The 24,684-nt window shown below is 54.4% G+C and overlaps 1 protein-coding gene across 1 annotated transcript in view; it reads right to left on the bottom strand.

The window, feature by feature from the left end:
• The window catches only part of TLN1 (talin 1), a 32,275-nt gene that overhangs the window by 1,631 nt on the left and 5,960 nt on the right, over positions 1–24,684 (bottom strand). The window contains exons 2-52 of the mRNA XM_082656286.1: positions 23,976–24,143; positions 23,635–23,732; positions 23,241–23,370; positions 22,987–23,139; positions 22,580–22,722; positions 22,343–22,470; positions 21,556–21,616; positions 20,797–20,901; positions 20,314–20,469; positions 19,449–19,550; positions 19,203–19,279; positions 18,796–18,976; positions 18,508–18,621; positions 18,286–18,394; positions 17,888–18,096; positions 17,625–17,723; positions 16,450–16,617; positions 15,965–16,259; positions 15,238–15,404; positions 14,251–14,379; positions 13,972–14,088; positions 13,756–13,869; positions 13,416–13,550; positions 13,122–13,250; positions 12,844–12,946; positions 12,498–12,706; positions 12,034–12,153; positions 11,631–11,828; positions 11,300–11,439; positions 11,023–11,116; positions 10,831–10,920; positions 10,594–10,716; positions 9,165–9,308; positions 8,515–8,676; positions 8,136–8,276; positions 7,861–8,042; positions 7,528–7,660; positions 7,211–7,312; positions 6,955–7,125; positions 6,720–6,869; positions 6,511–6,612; positions 6,312–6,431; positions 5,402–5,548; positions 5,065–5,231; positions 4,773–4,956; positions 4,557–4,682; positions 4,336–4,452; positions 1,268–1,453; positions 1,019–1,126; positions 387–492; positions 63–187 (exon numbers count right to left, since the gene is read on the bottom strand). Coding sequence (XP_082512412.1) covers positions 63–187; positions 387–492; positions 1,019–1,126; positions 1,268–1,453; positions 4,336–4,452; positions 4,557–4,682; positions 4,773–4,956; positions 5,065–5,231; positions 5,402–5,548; positions 6,312–6,431; positions 6,511–6,612; positions 6,720–6,869; positions 6,955–7,125; positions 7,211–7,312; positions 7,528–7,660; positions 7,861–8,042; positions 8,136–8,276; positions 8,515–8,676; positions 9,165–9,308; positions 10,594–10,716; positions 10,831–10,920; positions 11,023–11,116; positions 11,300–11,439; positions 11,631–11,828; positions 12,034–12,153; positions 12,498–12,706; positions 12,844–12,946; positions 13,122–13,250; positions 13,416–13,550; positions 13,756–13,869; positions 13,972–14,088; positions 14,251–14,379; positions 15,238–15,404; positions 15,965–16,259; positions 16,450–16,617; positions 17,625–17,723; positions 17,888–18,096; positions 18,286–18,394; positions 18,508–18,621; positions 18,796–18,976; positions 19,203–19,279; positions 19,449–19,550; positions 20,314–20,469; positions 20,797–20,901; positions 21,556–21,616; positions 22,343–22,470; positions 22,580–22,722; positions 22,987–23,139; positions 23,241–23,370; positions 23,635–23,732; positions 23,976–24,105 — 6,999 coding nt within the window. The 5' untranslated portion in view covers positions 24,106–24,143. The remainder of the gene's footprint in view (positions 1–62; positions 188–386; positions 493–1,018; positions 1,127–1,267; positions 1,454–4,335; positions 4,453–4,556; positions 4,683–4,772; positions 4,957–5,064; positions 5,232–5,401; positions 5,549–6,311; positions 6,432–6,510; positions 6,613–6,719; positions 6,870–6,954; positions 7,126–7,210; positions 7,313–7,527; positions 7,661–7,860; positions 8,043–8,135; positions 8,277–8,514; positions 8,677–9,164; positions 9,309–10,593; positions 10,717–10,830; positions 10,921–11,022; positions 11,117–11,299; positions 11,440–11,630; positions 11,829–12,033; positions 12,154–12,497; positions 12,707–12,843; positions 12,947–13,121; positions 13,251–13,415; positions 13,551–13,755; positions 13,870–13,971; positions 14,089–14,250; positions 14,380–15,237; positions 15,405–15,964; positions 16,260–16,449; positions 16,618–17,624; positions 17,724–17,887; positions 18,097–18,285; positions 18,395–18,507; positions 18,622–18,795; positions 18,977–19,202; positions 19,280–19,448; positions 19,551–20,313; positions 20,470–20,796; positions 20,902–21,555; positions 21,617–22,342; positions 22,471–22,579; positions 22,723–22,986; positions 23,140–23,240; positions 23,371–23,634; positions 23,733–23,975; positions 24,144–24,684) is intronic.

The raw sequence follows: 24,684 nt of genomic DNA, 5'->3' as shown, positions 1-24,684 counted from the left end.
GTAAGAGGGGCTGAAGGTGCAGATGTTCTGAGGGTAGGGGAGAGGGAGGGAGCAGGACTGACCTTGGGTTTGGCCCGGGGCTTCAGCTGCTCCAGCTTTTTGGCTGCAGCCTCAATGGCAGCCGCAGCTCCCAGGAGCTCGTTCTCGGCAATGACTGTGGGGTCCTCTGGGTCCACCCATTCTGTTCCTAGTGGGACGAAGTGGGAAAGGAAGAGGCTAAGGCAGAGCAGGGAGGTCAGGGGCACTGGGCAGCACGGTTACTAGCACCGGGGCCTTGGCATCTGTGAGGACTATGGGCAGAGGCCAGCTCCGAGCAGACTACCGGAAGTAGAGGTCTCCCCGGGACAAGTGTCTCCCTTCCCTCCCTGCCCCTGGTCGCCCCTCACCCTTCATGGCCTCAGCAGCCTGGATGAGCTCAGTGACTGAACCAGCCACACGCTTTGAGTGCCCCGTCAACTGCTGCTTCAGTTCTGGGCTGGGCTTCTGCAGGGTCTGGGGAAGACGGGGGCAGGGAGCAGGGAACATCAGATCTTAGCGTCTACCTTGACCTTTGAAAAAGGGCAGATCAAAACCCTCCCCACCCCGCCCCCATTCCTAGACCGCTCCACACCACAGCCTCAAACACCACACAGCCTATGCAGGTGGACTCCAGGACATCACACGGCACACATGGTGAAGACAGTGGGGCTGGGCTGTGTGTCACTCACCGGCTGACAAGGAACAAGGAGAATGATGAAATGAGAAGAAAGAAGAGATGACGAGGTAGAGAAGGAGAAGGTCAGGTGGGAAGAGAGGAGAAAACAAAAAGAGGAAGAGATGAGTGGGAGAACCAAAGATGCTAAGACTGATGGGGCCCCAGTGGAAAGGAGACTGGGAAATAAGAACAGATTTGGGGAACAGATGGTGGCGTTGGGGGGGAGATTTGAACAAAAAATTAGAGAGCGGGGTCTGAGGCCTGTGGGAAGAGCACCGTGTGTTTAGGGAGGCTGGTGTGAGGAGCAGACAACTTCCGCCTTACCAGCAGCACGTGGTCCAGCAGTTCCAGGTAGCCATTGGCACATTCCCGGCCATAGTGCAGGGCTCGAAGCTGCACATCAGGGGTCACTTCTGGGTGGTAGGCTGCTTCCTATACCACCGGGTAATAGGTTAGCTTTAGGATCCTTTGGGAGCTCCCAGTCCCCCAAGTCCCTACAGTTTCTCCCTACCATGTTCTGCCCTAAAGCTGCCTCACTGCCTCAAACTTCTGCCTCACCACAAGGATGTCTACCTTGCAAGCCCGAAGCATATCTGCGATTGCACGGCGACTTAGATTGGCTGTGGCAATGACATCCTCCTGGCGACAGGAGTTCCCAGCAGCCACAGCCTTGGCTGTTGCCATGGTGATACCCTTGGTCATGCGGATGAAATCTTCCGGGGTAGAGGTCTTGGCAGGTGGCTCTGGGGAACAGAAGACCTGTTGGGGGTAGAACAAGACGAAAAATTCCACAGTAAGTGAGGCTGTAAGATAGCACAGCAGTCATGTGATTGGTTTATTCATCCATGTGTTCACTCAACAAGCATTCACTGAATATTTATCATAGGTCAAGTGCTTGGAGACTTTCACACGTTCACAGCTAATATAATAGAAGGCAGCTGGTCGTCATTTCTGACTGAAGTGATCAGGGAGAATTTATCTGTTTGAAATTAAAGAAGTACCTCTGAGCTGGGTTTTCATTCGTAAAGTAAAGAGAAGCCTTGACAGGGTGAGTGGTGAAGGTGGGCAAGGAGCCAGGTCTTAAGAAATATAGATAACAGGAGGGCTTTTTTTTTTTTTTTGCGGTACGCGGGCCTCTCACTGTTGTGGCCTCTCCCGTTGCGGAGCACAGGCTCCGGACGCACAGGCTCAGCGGCCATGGCTCACAGGCCCAGCCGCTCCGCGGCATGTGGGATCTTCCCGGACTGGGGCACAAACCCGTGTCCCCTGCATTGGCAGGCGGACTCTCAACCACTGCGCCACCAGGGAAGCTCTGGGAGGGCATTTTAGGTAAGTGGTAGAGCATGAATAACCAGGACATCAAGTGGGAGAGTATCAAGGAATGTTCCAGAATACACGGATGAAGGAGAAAAGATTGTTGGGGTCTTGAATATCAGAATAAGGAAGTTAGAATTTCATATAATATGTAAAAGTCATAAAAATATTTTGATGTATGTGTTCATCCAACAAATTACTAAAGATCAGCTACGTGGCAGATTCTGTGTGAGGTGCTAGGAATGCAATGGGGGATAAGGTAGACAAGGCCCTTGTTCTCGTGGAGCTTACAATCTGGTTTTGGATACAGATTATACATAGGTAAACGAGCAAAGAAACTAGACTGTGAAGGAAAAAAAGAGGGTGCTGTGATGAGAAAGAAAAAGGAAGTCCTTTTTCATAAAGGTGGTCAGGGAAGGCCTCAGGAGGAGGGGATGTTTAAGCTGAAGCCTAAAGGAGTAGAAGGAACCAGATGTTCAAAAAGCTGGAAGAGAGCAAGAGCAAGGGCCTGCAGTGGGCAGAGCTGAGAATGCAGTGGGCCTGGGGCCTGGAAGGGGAGGAGAGCAGGGGCCCTGGGGCCTGGGAGGCGATGGTAAGGAGAGTGGATTTTACCACAGATGCCAGGGCAGTCACTAAAGGGTTGTGAGCACTGAAGTGAAATAACCTGATGTATATTTTTAAAAGATAATTCTGGGAATTCCCTGGCGGTCCAGTGGTTAGGACTTGGCGCTTTCACTGCCATGGCCCTAGGTTCAATCCCTGGTCAGGGAACTAAGATTCCACGAGCTGCAAGGCACGGCCTAAAAAAAAAAATTATTCTGGCTACCGTGTAGAGAGGATGGACTGGAGGGGGTGAGTGGAGTGGGGAAGCAGGGAGATTAGACAGACACTATCACATAAACACAGCTAAGGACCGATGACGGTTTGGACAAGGTGGTGGTAGCAGAGATGGGGCAAAGGGCAAATGAGATCTATTTGGAGGGAGCACTAAAAGAACTGCTGATGGGCTCAGATGTAGGGAACGAGAGAAAGATGTTAGAGCTGGGTTTCTATCTTTAGGAACTGAGTTACTAAGAGGTGCCACTTACTGATATGGGAAGATGAGGAAATGATCAGGTTTGGGAAGCAGAAAGTTAGGAATTTCAATTTAGACATCTCTAAGGAGAGGCGAAAACAGAAGATGAGAAAGACGAATTTAGAAGTTAGAAAGATGAGGGACTTCCATGGTGGTCCAGTGGTTAAGAATCCGCCTTCCAATGCAGGGGACGTGGGTTCGATCCCTGGTCAGGGAACTAAGATCCCACATGCTGTGGGGCAACTAAGCCCACGCGCCACAACTTACAGAGCCCATGCGCCCTGGAGCCCACGCGCTCTGGAGCCCACAGCGAAAGATCCCGCATGCCTCAACTAAGACCCAACGCAGCCAAATAGATAGATAAAAAAAAAAAAAAAACTTAGAAAGATGAGTAGGAAAGATGAAAGTGACAGAAACTGAAGGCAGGGACACCAGGTAGAAAACTGGCACAGCAGTCAAAGTGAGGGAGAGTGCTGCCAGTGGGCCCGGAGAGGAGGGATGAAAGGAAAAGAGAACAGAGGAGGGTGGCTGGCAGGACCTGGCGATGGCCTGAATATGGTGAGTAAGGCAGTGAAGTCAAAGATGACTGAGGGAACCTTCAGGACCGGGAGGCTGTTACCATCGTTAGTGGGAAGCAGCACGTCAGGAAGAACAGCTGGTTGGGAGGCACTGCATCTCGGTGCTGACGTCAAACAGGCAGTTGGAAATAACTAAACTCAGAATTGGAATTCAACTTGTTAGAGAACAATAAAGAGAGTGGTTAAACTTGCCAAAGAAGAGGATAGAGTAAGAGGGCGATATGTGCAGTTCTGGGAAGGCCTCTACATCTACTAGGTTGAAGGTGATTCAATGACGACTACAGAAGAGACGTGGGAGGCAAGAGAAAAGCCAGTGTCAAGAAGGCCAAAGGAAGAAAGGCTTTCAAAGAGAGGCTTGCTAAGGGAGTCAACTGCTTTGGAAATGTCTGAAGAAGATGAAGGCCAAGAAGCGGCCACTGCATGTGGCAACTAAGAGGCCATTGGTGACCAGAGAAAGTGGGGGGATGAGAGGGAGGTGTCAAACGCTAGGGAGGAAATAGGTGAGGAAGGGGAAGACAAGAGTGCAGCTCGTGGAAGAAGTCTGGCAACGAGCAGGAGACTGTGTATCTACATCTGTGTGTGTGTGTGTGTGTGTGTGTGTGCGGCGCAAGTTCACAATCTATCACGACCCTGCTCTCCGACCCAAGTCCCCGATGCCCCAGACTTGCACTCACCGCCAGTTCCTGCCGTATGTGCTCAGTGGTTGCCTCCAAGGCCCGTGTGCCTTTGGTGGCCTCATCCTCCACAGCTTTCACAGTCTTAAGCAGTGATGTCACATTGGTCACCATCACCTGGGGAGCATCAGAGGAGGGAGGGAAGGAGGGATCATTTTAAGGAACAGGAGGAAGCACAATGATCCGCTCCCTCCCCAGAAGCAGCTCTCATTTCCTCCCACCTTGGCAGAGTTCTTGAGCTGCCACACGGCGGGGTCATCCCCAACTTTGCCAGCTGCAGCCTTTGTTGCACTGATGAGGTCTCCCAGGGCCTTGGCCACATCTTTCACTGCATTGATCAGCACCACCTGTGTGGGGGAGCAGAGGCTCTGGTCTGTGGGAAGAAAAGGGGGAACAGGAAGTGGTTCTGGCCAGAATTAGGGGTGTGAGTTGGATACCTGGGTCTCTGGGTCCTCGGCTCCCAGGCTGGCTGCACCCAGCTTGACCACGTCAGCGAGGCGGGTGATGGTGGCCACAGAGGACTGGGCAGCCTGTGCCAACTTCTCCTGGCTCCCAGCTGCGTTCTGCACCAGGACCTTGGTGTCCTCCACCAGCACCTTTGCAGTCTTCAGAATGCCCTCTCTGGGGGAGGGTCCGGCCCAGTCAGCTCTTCTCAGGCCTCCCCTGGCCCCTCCAGCCTCTGTGGCCCAAACCCCGCCCTGCCTCCATGAGGCCCAGTGCCCTCCTCACCGGTGGTCAGCGAAAGTTTCAGCGCCCTCTCGATTGAGTGTGCCAGCGGTAGCGAACATGATGGTGGTGTCGAGGTCGGCAATGATGCCGGACACAGCACTGGCTGCCGTGATGCAGGCCTGGGTGCCACGATTCCCGGCCTGGAGCGCAGCCAGCACGTGGGAGACCTGGGGGAGGAGAGTCATGTGGCGACTGTGGTCGGTGTCCCGTGAAAGGGAAAGGTCACCGGTGTCTGAGAGAAGGGACGGAGGAGAGGGCTGGGAAGGCTGGAGGAGGATGGGAAAGGCTGCAGGGTTGGGGAGCCTGGCCCTCAGTCCGTGGGGATGAGCTAGGTCACCTTCTCAGAGACTCGCCGGGCGCACTCTATGAGCTCCTTCTTGGTGTAGGCGTCACTGGGGCTGCACTGCAGGGCGCCTGCCTTGGTGGCCAGAGCAGCACAGCCGTGTCCCAGTTCCTGAACCCGGTGCTTGATGTGGGCACCTATCTGTGAGCAGGTGAAAGAGGGAGATGGATTTTACGAGAGGCGCTCGGGTACGTCCAGTGTGCTCGGAGGAGTCACTAAGGACCTAAGAAACCATGCACTGCAGACTGAGGAGGTAGTGAGAAAAAGCGCCCAGCACAGACTTGTCCTGTTTCACAGCCTTTAGTCAGGAGGCCACCTCCCACACATGGAAAATACTGGCCTGTGGGCACCAGCTGTGAGGACCTTGTTAAGCACGGTGAGGAGGAGGGGAGAAGCACTTCATGCTGGGGTATCTGAGTCAGAGGCCACGGCTTACAATTTGGCCTGTGCGCGGTGCGGTTGTGGAGGGGTTTGGGGCTGGGGATTAGGTGTGTCACGCTAAGATCCATTTTTACTTGCTTTCTTGGAAAGCCAGGAGCTTAGGGAAGGAAGCGCTTCAGGGCTTTACAACAGAAGAACCAGGAAGGGAATACAGGCTTGCAGCACAGCAGAAAAGCAGCCACAGGCCCAGAAGAGGGTCAGCAGAGAAACAGCGGCAGACCAGGAAAGCTCTAGATCCTGGGCTGTCTCCTTTATGCCTGTGACCGAAGGCTTTGATGCTGTCCCTATGCGGAGCCCTGATCACTCTTTCGTGGAGTGGCCCTGAGGAGGAGTTCCCCTTTCTATGAAAGATCAGAGGGGGCGAGGGTGGGACAGCCCCAGAGGCTGACATGATGGAACAAGGGGCATGCCTCTGGGGTTTCCTGTGAGGCGCTGGGGAAGGTCACAACTGCCTCCAAGTTACCTCTTCATTTTCAGCAGCCACAGCTGCAGGCTTGGCCTGTGAGGCCAAACGGCCATAGTCACTGGTCAGCTGGTTAGCGAGAGGGCCCAGCTCCTCAGGGCTGGTGTTTGACTTGGTTACCTGGAGACAGTGGAAGAAGTGAAGTTATGTCCAAACTCGACTTTCCAAGAGCAGTCCTCTTCTTCTCTCCCAAACTCACCATCTCCTGAACGGTGACAGCAATGGCCTTGGCTGTCCGCACCATAGTTGTCTGGTAATCCACGAAGGAACCTTCTGGTTCACCCATTGGTCCTTCATCTAGCTAAGGGGAGAGAATGGGGGAAGAGGAAAGATTGTTGGTCTCTGCCACTGGGCTTAGGGACCCTGGTCCACAGTAGGCTCTGTCCATGGGCACCCCAAGACTCCAACCTGGTTGATGGCCTGGGTGATGGAGTCCACCATGCCGCCGACAACCCCGGCAGCACTGGCTGCCTCGTTGAGGGTGGCTGTCAGGTCCTCCACGGCCTCTGTCATCATCTGTACAGCCTCCTCCAGGGCTTCCTGGGTGTGAGCTGCTTGCTGTGGGGCAGACTGAGTGAGCTGGAGCCCAGCTGTTCCTGCTTCTCTTACTGTAGCAGCAGCCTCTCAACCCGGCCCTCAGTACCTTGGGGTTACCGCCAGCCTCCTTGGCCGTGTACAGCAACTGCAGGGCAGACTCGGCCAAGGTTTTGGTCTGGTCCAGGAGTGCCATCTGCTGAGGATGACTCAGGGTCTTGGAGGCAGCACCCACTGCAGCCAAGGTGAGTGGCTCAAAGTACTGGGCCATCTGGGACACCTGAGGCAAGGGTTTGGAATGGGTCAGCCGGGCCAGGTACCCTTGTTTACCCTATCCCGGTCTCCCCACGTGTCTCCCCAGGTACCTTGTGTCCCAGCTGGGAGGCTTCCGCCCGGGCAGCACTGGCCAGTGGCTCAATAAGATGGGAGATCTCCTGCACTGCAGTGAGCATCTGGGTATGCAAGGCCTGGGGAGGAAGCGAACTTTAGCTCTGACTGACCTGCAAAGGGACCCTCTAGTTGCACAGGACCCCACTCTTCCTTCCACATCCAACTAACTAACCCCCTTGGCATGTTCCATACCCTCGATGTTTCTATGAAGCCCATTCCCAGATCCCCCACCTTCCTCAAGCCTGCCATCGCTCCTCCCAGACACCTTTCACAGAACCCCGTTCCCCCTTACCTCTTGAGAGATTCCCTCACGGGGAGCAAGCTGCTGGCTGATTGCGGCAAGGGAAGCCTGGTCTAGGTCCCGCAGACAGCTGTTCAGAGCTGCAATGGCCGCCTCACACTCCAGCTGCCCTGGAGCCTTGTCCCTGCAGACACATCACAGGCTCCAACACCAAGAACGTCCCTTTAACATAAGGCTAGCCTGCCTTTCCCTGTATCCCCCGAATCTTGGACAACAGGTGTTCTCCAACACCATCCCATCTCATTGCACCTAAGTGCCCACCCCTCCATTCTGTCACAACGTATATCCCCCAGTCACACCGGTTCTCCAGCCCGCCCCCTGTACCTCATGCTTGTAATGAGCTTCTTGATGGAGTCTGAGACAGTACGGGAGTGGCCAGCCAGCACCGACCAGCGCGGGGGGTCCCGGGGATTGACTGCCAGGGCCCGGGCTGTCTGGATTAGGCCCCCGGCACTCTCCAACATTGTCTTGGCAGAGATCACAATGGGCTCCATGGCAGCCCGGCCCTGGGGAGAGGGGAAGCAGGGAGGTGAATCTCAAGACTCCTGGGAAGATGAAGCGGCAGACGGCCCATCCATTCTGCCTTCACCCGGCCTCACCTCGGGGCTGATCTGGGCGGGAACGCTGGAGAACTCAGGGTTGGACGCAAAGGCACTCAGATTTTCCACAGCCTCCAGCAGCGGGGCTGTTGCTGCTCGGCACTGTGCACGGTTCTCCTCTGTGAAGGCCCCGTCCAGCGCCTGAAAAGAGAGTGATGGGGAGGCCCTCAGGACGGACTGGAGACAAAGGCAGTGCAGCCCAGGTCTCCCTCCTGAGCTTAAAGGGTGTGGGGAGAGGCTGGTGATGACCAGCCTGGATAGGACAGGCCTTGGGCTCAGGCAGGTGGGATTTGGTAGAAAGCCTCAGGGAATGACAGGGGGTCAGGGGAGAGAAAACTGGATAGGTCAGGGAGAGGCTGAGAATTCAAACACCGGGAACCTTGATGGTCTTGACAAGATTGGCCGTGCTGTTGGCCACCTCCTTGGCCGATTGTACGAACTGGCGCTTGGCTGTAGGATTGGCAGTCCGGGCAGAAGCCAGGCGGCAACTGTTACACAGTGCAGACGTGTGTTTGGCCACAATGGTGGCTGCAGAGAGCACCTGAGGAGACAGAAACGTGGAAGAGCCCCAATGAGGGCAGGAGGGAAGTGTCCACTCCAGGGAGCAGCCCCTTTCGCTTGGGGGATGTATAGCAATACCCTTGGAAGTCTAATTAGGAAAGACAAAGTCACCTGAAAAGTCAAGATCTGGGAGAGAGAGATACCCAAAGATGAGCATGAGCAGGGTGCGGGGGAAAGAAAGATGAAAAGCCGACACACTGATGGAGAAATAATACCAGGCTCTGTAGGAGAGTGAGCTCAAACATCCATAAAGAGGTGGTGAACTTGGCAGTAAGTGAAGGAACAATGAGAAGCACGGCAGGAGAAGACAATGACCCAGAGATGCTGTGGGTAGGGGGGTCAGAGCTGGGGCCCCAACCTCTCCTTCCCCACATGTCCTGCATCTCCCTCTCCCCCTCACAGGGCTGGTCTGTCCTGGCTCAGCAGCCTTTCCCAGGCTTGTCCATGGTGCCTGTCCCTTTGAGTTACCTGGGCCTGGGTGCAGCCAGGCTCTCCCAAACTCTGACAGGCCATCTGAATTGCCTGGTTTGCTCGGGCAAACTGCGTGGGCTCCACCAGCCCTTGCTGTCCAGCTTGGCTATTGGGGTCAGAGACGCCAACCAGATATGCAGCCTGGGGAGAGAGAAGAGGTGGGGTGAGGAATAAGGAATATTCCTTAGGTGGGACTCGAATAGCGATAGTGGGGACAAAGGGGAGCAGGGCTAAGTTTAGTGGCCAGGGTTCTATGTGAGTGGAGGTATATTAGCTAGCTATAGTTACACTATAAGAGGGAAAAAAACCTCTCCTGTTTTGTTAAATTTGTTCAAACATTTCAGAAGATTAAAAAAGTAAAAAAAAAAAAAGGAAAGACACAAAATAAGGTTTTTATTAAAATTCTATATGTATGTGTTTGTATGCTGGGTCTTAAGGTGAAAAGTACTGCTTACTGTAAGTGGCAGTAAAAAAAAGTTTGAAAGCCCCATACACACACACACAAAACCCCTTTTAGAGATAGCTGTAAAACTATAGAGGGTGTTAGGCTAATTAACACTTACGATACCTCCAAGCTTCAGAGATTTGGAAAGGGGGAAGGGATGGGTATAATGGTTGCCAAAATCTGTTTTTGCTTGGAAGACCATCATAAGGTTTGATTCTTACTTCACCCAACACATGGTAGCTTTGCTTTTTCCTCTTCATGCTATTCCAGAAATAAGTTAAACCATATACCGCAGGCCACCCAACAGAACAGGACACAGGGAGGTAGGGCGACTGAAGGAGCAGGATGATAGGCCTTCAGGGACACAGTCTGAGATGATGAGCTCTCAAGCCAGTTTGTTTTAAGGATTCATATACGAAAACAGAACACTCTGAGCTAATAGGTCGTTTTACACTTCATAATGTAGAAAAAGGCAAAGTTAAGTGGTGACGCAAGTAACTGGAAATTTAGTCCCTGGTACTATTCTAATAAAGTAACAATTATGTGGGGACTTCCCAGGTGGTCCAGTGGTTAAGACTTCCACTGCAGGGAGCCCAGGTTCGATCCCTGGTCAGGGAACTAAGATTCCACATGCCTTGCGGCACACCCCCCTGCCCCGCCCCTCCAAGTAATAATTATGTGAAGATAATTTGCATATGCTAATCAGCATATACCAAGAAAACTGGGTCTGGAAACAGCCCAATGATTGGACAGTGTAACCATACCTCAAAGCACCAGGGCTCAGGGGTGACAGTGATCAGAACTGCTGGTGTTCTATGATTGCTGACAAATATCTCTACTTTAGGAGGGGGAAAGATCCCCAGTTTCCATACAGTTGGCTTTGCAAGCATAACTTTTTGAGTTTTCTGCAAGTGTGTCAGGCTGCGAGGAGGTGGGGGAGGGAAAGCAGGGGCATTCCAGGGACCATCTCAGGAGCATAACCTGTGCAGCTGCCTCGGTGAAGCCGCAGAGGGCCTTGGAGGCTGTGGCAATGGCCTCCCCAAACTCTGGCAGGTTTCCGTTCTTGGCATTTTGGGAGATGCCAGTCATGGCCTCACCCAGTACCTGAGGAACACAGTGTGTCAAGAGAGTCAGAGCCTGTCCTCAGAGGGACAGAGCAGCCCCCGGTTAGTTCCATCTTCCTGTCCTCTGCCCTCCTGGGTTCCTGGGTGCACTTACCTTTGAGTTTTCCATGACACTGTCCAGGCAGCCAAAGTAGGACATGTCATTGATGGGCTGGACTGGGTTCTCTAGGAGTTCCCGGACCGTCTGTAGAGGGGGAGGGTGAAGTGAGATCCAAGACACCCCCCTCACCCTCCAACCAAGAACCCTTTCCTCAACCTCAACCCCATTTAGCCTGACAGGGCCCACCTCCAATTCCCGCAGGGCATTGTCACACTCTTTCTGGCCGGGCGCCTGCTGGGTGCACATGGTGATGAGCTGGTTGATGCTGTCAGTCACTGCCCTGGGAGGAAGAGAAAGTCAAGTGAATGAGCGCAAAGGTCATCATTTCTGCATCCTGTACGTGTAGGAAGTCTAGCCATTTCTCTTTTGCCTGGAACAACTCCTAAGCCAGGGACTTCTCATGAGATGTCCCCTCCCCCGTCTCTTCAACATTCTAGGGCTGGGCTTCCCAGCTCCCACGTACCGGGCAGCTGCAGCCAGCTGACTCTTGAGGTTGGGGGCTGCAGGGTCTGTGGACAGGGCTTTGGCGGCCAGAAGAAGTTTGCTTGAAGACATGGAGATGCCCTTCAAGTTGGACACAACCTGGGCGCGGTCCTCCTGGCTCTGTTGAAGGCAAGAAGGTCAACACATTGTCCAGTCCTTTCTTATCTGTCTCTAAAAGGGATCTTCTGTCCCAGACACTCAAGTACTGCTAGAGACTGGGGAGGGGAGTGAGCCAGGAGCAGGTGAGGACTCTGTGGTCAAAGAGATGCCTCTGATCTAACCCTCGAACAGGACCCAGTGCCTCTTCGTACCGGAGCCTGGCCTGCCATCTCCACACCAGCTTCCAGGAAGGTGCTGAAGTCCTGTCCGAATCGACCTGAGGCTCGAGCCAGGTCCTGAGGGGTTCCCCGAGAGGCCTGCACCAGTTCTGTGGCTGCCTGATTTAGCCCAGCAGCGGCTTCATTCAGGCGGCTCTGAGCTTCTTGAAAAGTCCCGGTGCTGGGGGGAAGCTGCAGGGTCAGAGACAAAGTCAGGTGCAAGAATGGGAAATGACATGAGGGAGAGTCTGGTAGAGGAGCGCTGAGAGGTGGGCACAGAGCCTGGGGGCAATGAAAGGGGATACATCTGGGAAGTCAGGGTCAAGGAGAGGTCCAGAGGTAGAAGCTTGGAGTCCTTCATCCTCCCTGTGTTCCCCCCACACCCCTGTCCTCCTACCGAGTCACTCAGGAGTCGCTTGCTGGCATCTCCTACTGCTCTCAGGGCATTGTCCACATCTCGCTGACCAGGCAGGCAGCTGACACAGCGGTTCAGGGCCTGGGTCACTGCTTTGGCCACCTGAGGTGGGAAAGGAGACAGGGGTTGCCAAAATGGAAACAACTGGGAGATCCCCTCCTCCACCCATGGGAGACTCTGAAAGTGAAAGCAGAAAAGGGGTGTTTTAGCTGAATAGGCCAGGGTATCACGTTAGGGTATCAAGCGATGGTGACCAAACTTCCCCAAATGTGGCTTTCAGCTAGGCCCCTGCCTCAGTCTAGCTAAGACACTTCTACTAAGACTGAGAAGGAAGGGCGGAATCCAGAGAGGAGCTGCGGTGTCGATGAGACTCTTCCCCCGTCAGGGTGGGCCTTCTGATGGGATCTGGGGGAGAGGCAGGGAGTGGCCCTGTCCCAATACCTGACCTGCGCAAGCCGCTGCTGGCTCTCAGGGTCCCCTGGATGGCCAGCTGCCTTCTTCGCCTCCTCGATGAGGCTGCTGGCCTTATCCAGTACATCACTGGCTGTGTCAAGCACAATGGCTTGCACCGCAGGATCTGATGTCAGGGCAGCTACGCCCCTGGCGGCTTGGGCCAGTGACCGCAGTCCACCTGCCACATCCCGAGCTGCGATACCTGGGGAAACAAGGAGAGAGGAAGGAGGGGAAAAGGCACCGTCACTGCCAGGCCCTGCTGCCAGTGGCTTCCTCCGTACAGCTCCCATTCCCCCATCCTCCTCACCACGTGCCCCATTCCCAGCCCTGTCCATGTACCTGCGTAATTCTCATTGCCCTGGGCAACCTCCCCCAGCAGCTGGGCGATGGCGGAGCTCACTGCTTTGGTGCTGTTGCCCAGGTCCTGGGCACACTTCTCCATCTAGGGATGAAGGAGGAGACTCGGGATCAGGCGCAGGAGGAACTGGGAAGAGGGAACCTGAGCAGCTATTCAGGGACAGCTGGCAGTTTGAGTGAAGGTTCTGGGCAGCTCTGGGGCACGGGTGAGAAGGAAGACCTCAGGGTTTGAGAAAGAATGAGGTCTTTCGAATACCTACCGTCTCCCCAGGTAAGGGCTTAAGCTTGCCATCTCGAGCTGCTGCCTTCACTTCCTGCAGATCTCTCTCTAGATTCTGAACCACACTCAGAGCAGAATCCATCTCCAAAGGCCCACATGCTTCCTGAGCCTACAAAGATATGGGGGGCGGGGGGGGGGTTGAGGTGTAGGAGGTACACTGTGTCTCATTCACGCCTCAGGTTACACAATTACCCATTTTAGGATATTCTGAACAGATTCTCCATCAGCCTAGGACTCCCCCCTCATCTTCCAAAAAGGTAGCCAGCTCCTATACCTTCTGGGCAGCGGTGCGGAGTTCAGCCAGCGCGGTGCCAAGGTTTTTAGCACACTGACTCAGCTGCATGGCCGACGCCTGGTCCTGAACTGTTGGCACTGAGGCCTTCGCGGCTGCCACCATCTTCCCACCTGGCTGTTGGGGAACAGGTAGGCAGATGAAGTGTACCATACGCCCTCTGGGCTTGGGTACAGGGACTGATGACGGTCAGGATGTGGTGAGCACTGGGGCTCAGTACTGGGAGAGAGGCTATTGGCAGAGATTTAAACTGATTAAATCTAAAGGTCTCATAGAAGAGTGGGAGGGGTCTGGTCTGAGTGGTGAGCGGAAGATGTCTTGCCTGCAGGAAGCTCTGGCTGGCAGCGATGAGGGCTAGCTGCGCACTGGGACTGTCAGGCTGGGCTTGGCTCCCTCGGACGCCCTGCACCAGCAGTGGAATCTGCTCCGCCACAGCCTGTAGGTGAAAATGTCATCAGGGCCACCTCTCCGCAGGCTGGGGGAAAGTCCCCCATCTTCCATGCCTCCTCCCGCCCCCACGCGCTTCCTGGTGTCTCACCTTGCAGCTCTGCATCAGCTGTGGCTGGGGGCCGGCAGAGGCCTTGGGGGTGGAGGCTGCATGTTGGGCCGCAGCGATGGTCTGTGTAGCTGAGGCTGCAGCCTGCTTGGCTGCATGCTTTAAGGACAGAATAGTGAGGACGAGGCCCGGACATTCCTATACCCTGTCCCTGGCTTACCCTGCCCGTGCTATCCCCCAAGGAAACATCAGCGTCCCCACACATCCCTCCCAGTTTCATTCCTCCTAGAGCACCTACGCTGGCTTGGTTCCCAGCCTCACCTCCAGGCGCTGCACCAGCTTCTTCTTGATGGCATTCTGTGCAGCTGCGTTGGTCGCCATGCGGAGACCCTCAGCTGCCTCCCGCAGTCGCTGCTGCTGCTCCTCACTGTCAGGGTGGGCGGCTGCTCCCTGAGAGGTGGCGAGGGGACAGTTACCACCCTGCGTCCCTGTGGACCCTAAATAAGCTCTTCCCTGACCCCTCCAAACTCAGAGGTATCTTCCTGAAGTCATTTCTAACTACCCGCACTGAAAGGTAATCATAGTTGAGACGAGCTACCTCAGGCAGGCAAAAGGGGAGCCTACAGGGGCTCTGGCTTCCGTCTGGGATGCTGAAATCCCTTTCTTGGGTAGAACTGTTTCTGCTTCCCCTCTCTGGGGAAGCAGCCGTATTTCTTCCCCCCTCCCCACAAAACACCACTAGCAAACGGGGGTGAGCAGGGCTCTCTGGGACAAGGATGCGGTTTAGAGCAGGGATCTCAGGGATGCCAAAGCAGGGGCCCTGGTTACTCCTGCAAACTGAAGAGCCCCAGAGCCCAGGGAGCCGGGAATCTACTGGCTTCTTCCTGACAGTCCTCTGCACCCTTGTGTCCCTGTGTCCCACCGCCTTGTCTTTCTCTGTGCTGCTAGCAGCGGATCCCCTGGGACTGAAGGCCCGCGTGCATTCACAGGAGACCAGGAAGCAGAGGGATTCAGGAAGCAGACAGGTGGTGGCAGCAAAGTAGGGCAAAGTAGGAACCGCAGGCCTTGGTCTTAGAGGAAGAAAGAGGGTACAGTTTCCTATCAGTCAGCAAGGACTCTGGGAGTCACACTGGCTGGAAGCGGGGCGCCATCCACTCACCGCCTAGGGGCGCATTTATTTCCTCAGTGCTCCTGTATTTGTTCTCTTGTATCTTCTGCTTTTCACCTCCCATAAGTGAGGGTGACTCTCTGGACCCTTCTACCTCCCTACAGGGCCCAGTCTGGGGGTGTGCACAGAAGGCTCTCTACCTTGGCAGCCTCCACCATCTTGGCTGTGGCATCGGCCAGGATCTTAGCGGCGCTTAAGAGCTTGCGGGAATTCTCCAGATCACTCTCCCCCTCGGCATCAGCCTTGATGGCATTGACCAAGTCAGAGGTGGCTTGGGCTAGGATGCGGGCCTGTCGCACCATCTCACCTGAGAGCGTAGGCACAGTCAGCGAGGGGAGCCAGAGACACTGAGAGGGTGTTGGGGGTGGAGGAAAGTGGTGCAGGCAAGGTGGGTAGGGCTTTTAGGGACAGTAAGGAGACACAGAAGTTCTTGAAGTGATTTCCCTGGAGTTACTGTTTCCTGGGTTTAGGATCTTGGAAAGGAACAGATTTCCTGGTGCGTTCTGATGGGAGGAGGGGCCGGGGGACAGTCTCCAATGGGCATTTTCCGTAATAGTCTTGAGAGGATGAGACTCTTTGTGAAGGATTTTGGGGGTTAGGGAGTAGAACGGGGATGGCTCTCTCTTAATAATATCATTTTCCATCTTTTTTTGTGTACATGTTGGTATGTTCTTTAAATACACCAAGGAGGGCAGAGTGGATATCATATTCCTGCTTTACAGACGGGGAACTGGAGATTTCAGAGATTAAACACCCAGCCCGCTGTGCTGAGTGCCTGGTGGGGGGGTGATGGGTCTGCAAGGGAATTTCCAGTGGACTCGGGGAACCTCACTGGATTCTCTGTCTTCCCAGGGGGGCTGTCCTTACCAGCATCACCCATGGAGCTAAAGATGTTCTCGGTGACAGTGAGGATGGTGTCAGTGGCCTGGTCATAGCGGCCAGCAGGCCCAGCCCCTGTGGCGTGGGCCCTCACGTGCTGCAGCAGCTCATTCAGGGCCTGGGTAACAGCTGTAGCCGCTGCTCCTACTCCCCGCAATAGCTGCCCATCCTCTGTGGCGGCCTGGGAGGCGGACACACAGCCCTCCACGGCTTTGGCCACTAGTCGTCCGGCCTCCACCAGCTGCTCTTGGCAGACAGGGGAGCTGATAGTAGGAGCCACCACCTGTGGGCAAAGTGAGCGTCAGAGATGTAGGCGAGGGAAAGGAGTCGTGAGGTAGGGGTGTCTGTGGTGTTCACAATAGTTATTAGGTTGGGTAGTGAGGCCTTGGGGGCCAAAGAGGTAAAATGAGAGGCTCTTGTGTGTGTGGTAGCATCACTCCTAGGCATAGGCTGCAGCAACCTTTGGGGCTCACCTTGGTACAGGCCACCAGCTGGGAGGTGGACAGGGCACACTGTGTTGCTGCAGCAATAACCTGGGTCTGAAGCCCTGAGTCCTCTGTTCGCTGGGCCACACTCTTGGCCTTGAGGACCAAGGCAGCTGCAGCACTTGCCACGGCCTTGGCTAGCTGCATGAGCACCTCCTGTGAGAAAACAGCAGTCAGCATGGCCTGAGATCCAGCTTGGAATCCACGGACCCTTCTCAGAGGCATAAGCTGTTTCATTAGTCCCACCGACTCCAATCACAGAACAGTGTGCGCAGAAGCAACCAGAACCTACCCCAAGCCCCTGCCTCGAGCACCAAGTGGGACAGAACCCCCACCAAGGAACAAACCCACACCGAGAGAAACAGTGTCTACACCAAAGGGAGAAACGCATGAGGCGGATACACTCGGACGGCAATGGGGAGGGAGGGTGGGCAGCGCTGTTACAATGGGATGGAGGGAGGGGTCCCTCCCACCCCCAGCGTCTTTTCTCCATTTCTTCTCAATCTTGGTTGGAAGCAGTCACCCTGGAGTCTTGGGAACAAGTCCCTGTACTACCCTTCGGACCCCATTTTCTCAAGTCCTGCCTGGGCCGTGCCTCCCCAGCTCCCGTCATGTTCTGCTCCCCCAGGAGGCCAGGGGAGGGGGCAGAGCGAGTGTATGCGGCTCAGAGAGGACAAAGCTGGGAAGGCCCAGGCCAGAGGCCGTTACCGTGGGGGGATCGGGGGGAGATGGCACCCCAGCCCCTCTGGGCGCACAGATCTGCATGGGAAATCCAGGATGACAAGTCAGCTGAGGAGACGGGCATGGGGCGGGAAGGGGGAGCGAGAGGAACAGCGTCCTCTGGGTGTGTGGTCCACAGGACTGGAAGCGGGGGTTCAAGACGCCCTCAAGTTGGGGTGAGGGCTACATACGGGAAAGATGACAGGCAGCCAAAAACGTATCACCAATAAGGGCCAAGGGTGAACTAACAGGTTAAGTTTGGATTCAGGGGTTTTGAATTCTTATCCCCAAAAAAGGGACTGGGGGTTCCCAGTGTCATCCCTGGAAACAGAGGTTCAGGTTGGCTCTGAGGGGTCAATTTACAGTAGCAGGACAGGAGCTGGATTCAGGATCAGAGGTTACCTCCTAGAAGCTGGGGTCTGGGGGTTGGGTAAGTCACCAACCTGGAAGTGGGGGTCAGTATCACTTTCCCCAATTTGCTGCAACAGCTCCCCACTGGCCTGGCCCACGTTCCCAGCTGCTTGCAGCAGGTTCTGACGGGGCTGTGGAGAGTGAACACCGGTCAGAAGCTGCCTAATCCCTGCCCACATGTCCACGGGTCCTACACGCCCATGGGTCTCACCCTTCCATCCTGCAACATGGACCGCCCCCTTCTCCTTGGGCTCAAACCCTCCCCTCTCCCTAGTGCCAACCCCTGGCCCCTGACCTCGGCACTGGCCGGCTGGGCACTGCGCAGCAGTTCTGACACCGCCCCCGCCAGGCCCTTCGCTGCCTGCAGCAGGGGCCGGCCACTGCCACCTTCGTCCTCCAGCAGGGCAGCCAGCAGCTTCACGCCACGGGACATCTCCGTCAGGTTGGAGGAGATTGTGGTGACTGCACAGCCCACTGCGGTGTAGTCTGTCTCGGCAGGGTCCCCTGGGGGGAGAAGGAAGAAGAGGAGGCCAGTCACAGGCAGTTAGTCACACACACGTCCTGAGAGAGACGTACACACGAAGTCCCTTCCGTGAGTCAAGGTGCAGTCACACCGAGCCAGTCACACTCATGCTTGCACATGCTCGCCCTCCCCTCCGCCACCACACACAGAGGGCTGGGCATCCGGCCTACCTGCTGTCAGGTTCACCACGGAGGCAGTACCGGCTGTGATGGCGTCTACCTGGGAGTGGATTTCATGCTTTGATTCATCCATCTTGTTCTTACGCCAGGCCTTCGAGGCCTGAGAGAAAAGAGGAACAAACCTCAGGATCTGCTCTGCTGCAGTTAACCCCAACCCTGCTCCTTGGAGTCCCAGCTTCAGCACCATCGGCCTCTCCTCCGTCCCATACTCACAGCATCCTGGCCCAGAGGGGGCAGAGTGTCAAAGTCATCCAGAGTGGCCTGGGCAGCCTGCACAGCTTGCATGCTGGAGTTGATGGTTCCAGTGAGTGCCTGCTGGGCTGACGTCTATGAGTCAAAGAGAGAAGTAACAGGGAACATTTAGAGGAGAGAGAAGGCAAAAGAGAGCCTGAGGCCGAGAAGGAGACAAATAGGGACACGGGAAAGACTGCCGAACTCCTGGCTAGGCCCAGCCAAGGGGGGCTAGGCCTGGAATCATGGCGGCAGTGGGGGCACTCTTACCAAAGGAGGCATGTGTCCTCGGTGCATCTGGCCACTGGTGATCTGCTGCTGGGCAGGTGGCATGCTGCCCACCTGGAAATTTTCAGGACCAGAGGCTCCGGAGCGCATGATGGCTGGCAGGGCCACGGAGCCATGCTCCACCTTCCCCACCCGGTTACACTGCTGCTGAAGGACTGTTGACCTAGAGAGGGGACGTACGGGGAGCACTCCGAGGACCTCCTCCTCTCATCCCTTCCCACCCCGCTCTACAGCCTCCGCACGTCCTGTGGTCCGGGCGGTGCGTGAGGTCTCACCACAGCCTGCGGCTGGTTAGAGGCATCCTAAGGACTCCCCACCTCCCACAGTCTTGGGGGTCCTGCCTTGCCTTCCCTGCCCAAGGGATGGGGTCAGCCCAGTTCCCCTCGTACTTCTTGGGGGACACCGAGTCCTCCAGCATAGTAGACTCCTCGTCTCCTTCCAGTCCAAAGTGATCCTTGCTTTTTTTCTGTAGGGAGAAAAAAAGAACAAGAGTTAAAGAAGAGGGAAGTGGGAAAGGCAGCCTTTTCATTCCGCAGTCAGCCATCTTCCGGAACTTGGGTCCCCCTTTCTAAAGGACCGGCTTGGGGACAAGGTAAGGGAGGAGAAGGAGAAGGTGGGGGTCAGGCAGTGCTCACCTTCTTAAGGATGATATCGATGTAGCCAGCAATGAGCTGTGCGATCTGCTCCCCCTCGGTTGTCTGCACCGAGTAGTAGCCATCTTGGTAGTCCCCGAAATCCTAGGGGGACAAGGTGGGGACTCAGTGGGAAAGCCTGAATCCACCCAGGATGGGAAAGGGTGGGGCGGGAGCCCAAGGTTGAGCTGATGAGGGGCGCTTCCCCGCCCCGTGCCAAGAGCCTCTAGGACAACAGCCTTTCTTCAATCTCCTATTTCTTTATTCTCCTTGGAGGGAAATATTTTATTTCCGAGGAGTGCTCTTTATGCTACAGTTTCAAATGCGTGGCATTTAGGAAATCCCTCTTCTCTCACCCTGAATTGGGAGGACACATTTATCGTTTATCATTAAATGACCATAGTTAAGGATTAGTACTAGTACCCAAAATGGAAAAACCACCTTTACTAATTTCCCTTCTCAGTGGGGCACTTCCTCAAGGTGGGATCAGTTTTCAATTCATAATGCCAAAACATAAAGCTAGAGGAGGAAACTACTGTAAGTAGCTGTTGCTGAAAGAGGGGAGGCTTATTTTTCTTTCTGTCACCTTTTTCTTCCCTCTCCCCAAGTTTCCTGTGATCTCAGCTTGCTGGTTACAGTTTTGTTCCGTTGATTTAAAAAAAAATGTTTCATTTAAGCTTTCCTCATTCTCTAGGAGAGTTTCCCCTCTATTCTAATCTCCACGTTCCTGCAATAGTTCCAAAGTTTTCCTTTTTTCTGGAGTTGCTTTCAGTGCACCTACCCCTGAGCAGGGGTGCGGGGGAGACCTCTGTGGCTGCCCCTTCTCTGAAAACTCCAAAGCCCTTTCTCCCCCGAGACCCCAGCTCACCAGGGTGAAGCTCTTGGGAGAGGCAGCCCAGCGTTTGATGTTGGTGAGGTTCCACTCCTGGATCACCTCTTTGGTCTTCTCGTCCACTCGCATCACACACTCCTTAGTGATGCCCAGAAGCCTGGGCACCAACTTGTTTTTTCCTTTCATCTTTTCCTGTAGGGCAGAGGTTGTCATTGGTGTTATTAGTCAGGGGATCAGATCCAGACCACAGTGGGGTGCTGAGGTGGGCAGGGGTGAACCAGGGTGTCTATGGATGGACCTGGGACAAGGCTATGTTAGGATAAAGGTAAAGGGAAGGAAAATGCAGGGTAAGGAGGGAAGTGATGGTGGAGAACTGACAAAGGGGCAAGTTTTCACACGGAAGAGAATGAGATTCTTGGGGAACAACGGGAAATGTGACTGGGGGCAGGGTTAGAGGCTCAGAGAGGAAAGGGTAAGAGTAAAAGTAAGGGTGGGCAGAGAGAAGTATCCGTAACCCACCTTGACCAGGAAGAAGGAGACGCCGTACGTCTTGAGGGAACGGGCTAGCTTCACATAGCGTACCTTGGCCTCGATCTCACTCATCTGTCCACAGTTCTTGTGTGCCTTCGAGTATGAAATGGGGAAACATTTAGCAAAATGTGGGGAGGATGATATCGCAGATGAGGAGTTAAGTTGGGATGTGAACTATGATGGGAGAGCATGATGGGAACAGAGGAAAAGTTAGGGGGATGCAGGCTATAAAAAATGAGAAGGTGAGGGGATGGGGCTGATAAAGGATATGCAGAAGCAATTATTCAAGAAGCGAGGGATACAGTTAAGGAACTTGCAGACATTCTGTAGACGTGAATGGATGGTTAGGAAGTAGAAGGTCAAATACAAGGCCTTTTGGGCTGAGGATTCAAAGAGTGGGGATAACACCTTCCGTCTGTACGAAGATATATACTCTTCACAGTAATTTAGGCATACTACCTCGTTTGATTCCCCTATCAATCCTACTCAGGGAAGATAGTTATCCCATGTTAGAGGTAAAGAAAAGAAAACAAGATTACTGAACTGAGTTCCACAGCAGATGCAGTGTGCAGGTGGAGACCAGAAGCCCAGGTCTTCTGCTTTCTCGGTGCAGGAGGGGTGGGAGAACAGCTTGGAGGGTGGAAGCAAGGTAGGGGTGATAAGGAGGGGGCAGGGGTCCATTTAGTCAGTAGGATTAAGCAGCAAAGCTCCCGGGTCATCCCAAACACTTTCCCCATCCCCATTCACCTGGAAGATCTTACGCTCTCCCTTCTGCTTCACATACTCCTTGGGCAGGAAGTCCTTCAGGCTACACCAGAAAAGGGAGGGTCAGCATGTAGTGGACAGCATCAGGGCTATGTGGGCCATGGACTGTGGGCCTAGGGTTGTAAGCAGATGTCTAGGAGAGTATTATCTTTGGGGAGAAAGAAGACTCAAGGGACTAGATTCTGGATTGTCCCTGAAATCGAGAATGACTTCGTACTAACTCTTGAATACAGCCTGTGTCCCTCCTTACAGGGAAAGAGACTAAGGGAACTTGAGTCGGAGGCTCATTCCTTCAGGGAAAGAGGGTCGAGAGCACAATTTTAGGGGACCAAGGGCAGAAGGAGCTCACGAGAAGGATGACCATGCTTGTAGGAAGCTGAGAAAGCCACACCAAACTGTAGATATTCTGAGAAACACCAGTGGATGAGACCTGTGAGACTTTGGAAATCTGATGTTCCCTGTGACGAAAATGTACTTTCCCTCTGGCTATTGCAGTACAATTCTTCAGAGCATCTCAGGAAAGTTACATGCTCACTTCAGAGGTAGGGGGCAGGGGCAGGGATTCTGGACTACATTTATATTCCACATGAGGCCAGGGAGGAGACAAATGGACGATGGACGCTGAAAAGGTACCCATGTGGGTCAGACCCTGGGACCTGAGAAGAGGAAACAGGGGAGAAGGACTGGGATGGAGACAGGCCCGTTGTGCTGGGGCCACAGTGGCAGGGAGTCCTGGGCCCTGCCAGGGTATGGGATGAGGGTCACTCACTCGAGGAAACCAGCCTTGTGCTTCTGCTCATTGTGGGGCCCAAACTGGATCTGGCATTGGAAGCCAGCGAACTCACAGGCCTTGTCGAAGGAGACAGGGTGGGAGCCATTCAGGATGTCATCTCGTGCCTGCAGAGCACAGCGAAAGGAGGCTAATGTTGTCTGGGGTACAGAGATACCCCCACTGCGCTTCTGCCTCTCTCCCTACCACCCCATGCCAGGCAAGTCCTTTCCCTACCTGCACATAGAGAAGGTTCAGCTGGACAGGGTCCCGGGAGTCCACATTCTGGTCTGAGTAGAAGAACTTCCTCCGGAGCAGAAGCGTCTCGTGCTCCTCCACTCCCTGTTCCCTCAGCGTCCGGCCATGGTCCAGCCAGTTCACTGGGACACAGAGGGTCCCCTCAGTGTCTAGCCCCTAGAGCCCCTATGCCATCTAATCTCCGGCTTTTTGTTTGTTTCTTCATTTCCTACCCTCTCTCACTAATATGTTAAGTTCCATGAGTGTAGGACTTTGTTTTACTACAGATGCATCCCCAGTGTTTAAACAGTGCCTTGCAAAAGCAAGTATTCAGTAAATAACACAGAAACGGCTGCCCCTGCCACCCTGCTTGTTTCGAATGCCCTCTTCTGTCCCTTTCTGCTTACGCTCGTCATCTGTGTGCAATTTCTGCTTTAGTTTCTCCATCTTCTTTTCATCTCGCAGCAGTGTCTTGTCCTTTCGTAAGGTCCCTGTCACCTCCTCCTTCTTCTCTTCCATGAGCTCTCGAACCAGTGAATATTCATCATGGTTGGTGATGCCTGCGGGAGGGGATGGGTTGGCAGCATCCCAGGCACTGCAGCCAGGTCTTCCGGCAGAGCTGGGGCCTCCCCCTGCGCCTCCGGCCCCACTAGCCCCTTACCAATGCGGGCACAGATGGTCATGAGCATGTCAGTGACGGTCTTAGAGTCGTCCACCATGACAGTCTTCACAGTGCCATCCAGCATACGGATCTTCAAGGGCCTCTGTTTCTTCCTGTACTCCATGGTGTCCTATTGGGGCAGGAATAGGAGGCAGGGGCCCACTTTAAGCTAAAGGTATTACTTCCTTTTCAGGCAGCCAGAGGCGGAAGGAAAGTAGATTACTAAAAGGAAGACTATGGTGGCTCGCTCGAAAGCAGGGTATTATGACTGCCTGTAATAGAAAGAAGGTATGGGGGAGGTCAGAGACAACAGATGCGGGTGCTGAAAATAGGAAGTGGAAGGAGGGAAGTGATGGAAGAGGATATTGGTGGTCCTTGATGAAGTCATACTCACCCCATTTCGGAGCATGTAGTAATCCAAAGCTTTCCCGGCCTCCAGCCATATACCCTTTTTGGGGTCATCATCTGACAGAAATAGCCCAAAGTCGCTGGCTAAAAGAGAGGATGGATCACCTCAGACTTATAAGGACCCCAATGTGGCTGAATGGCTGCACCACTGCCCCTTATTATTTTCTCAGTGATCTGGGGCCTAAAGGGGAGGGAGGGAACCAAGGAGCACAGACCTGAGAGATGAAAAGCCTTGGGGGACAAGAAAGTCATCCCCCAAGGCCAAGAGCCTGGGAATGAGAAGGGACCGAGGACTCCCGCCCCAGCCATCTGGGTCGTCAGACTCACGAGGGCCAGACAGGGCCTCTGGGATCCGCTCACGGATGATGCGACAGGCGTCATACACCATGGTAGACGGCTCGAACTGCATCGTCTTTACCACATTCCCAATGCTGATCTTCAGCGAAAGTGCAACCATGGTGGCGGCTTCTCCTCTCCAGCCTGGCTATACCTGACCTGTGGCATCAGGGCATTAGAATACACCCTTGTTGGAGGAGAGGAGGCCCCCCAGATGGAGGCCCAGGAAAGGGAGTCACCAAAGCAGATAGCGGTGAAGTTGGTTTTGTTTTATTTAATAATTTTAAAGAATGAAAGATGAGTTGCATCAGATGGATGCCTAAGGTGTCTAAGACATCTGAAGGAGAGGCTGATCTGCAAGGTACAAAAGCAGGTCTGAAACGCAGTGTTACCCGAGGACACCACCCCGCCCCCAGCACTGGAATCAGTGCCTCCCTGTTTTCTTCCAAGTGTTTCTCTCTTACCCTTGTCCCTGCTCACCTCCTTTCCCAGCCCCGCCTCTGCCCTGTTTTCATCCTTCCTGGTTCAGTCTTCTTCCCTCTTTGTCTCTTACTATACCCTGCTGGCTTCTTCCTGTCTGGAATTTTCAGAGCTCTGCCCTGACTCATCATATGATCTTCCCTCTCACAGCTTTAGCCTCCTCCTCTGCAGAATGAAGACGTTATATTAGATAATCCCCAAGGGCTCTTGAGACCTGCAA

The sequence above is a fragment of the Grampus griseus genome (assembly GCF_964374135.1).
Source record: "Grampus griseus genome assembly, chromosome: 6".
In the NCBI taxonomy this organism is placed as follows: Eukaryota; Metazoa; Chordata; class Mammalia; order Artiodactyla; family Delphinidae; genus Grampus; species Grampus griseus.
This window is presented reverse-complemented; position numbering and strand designations above follow the sequence as displayed.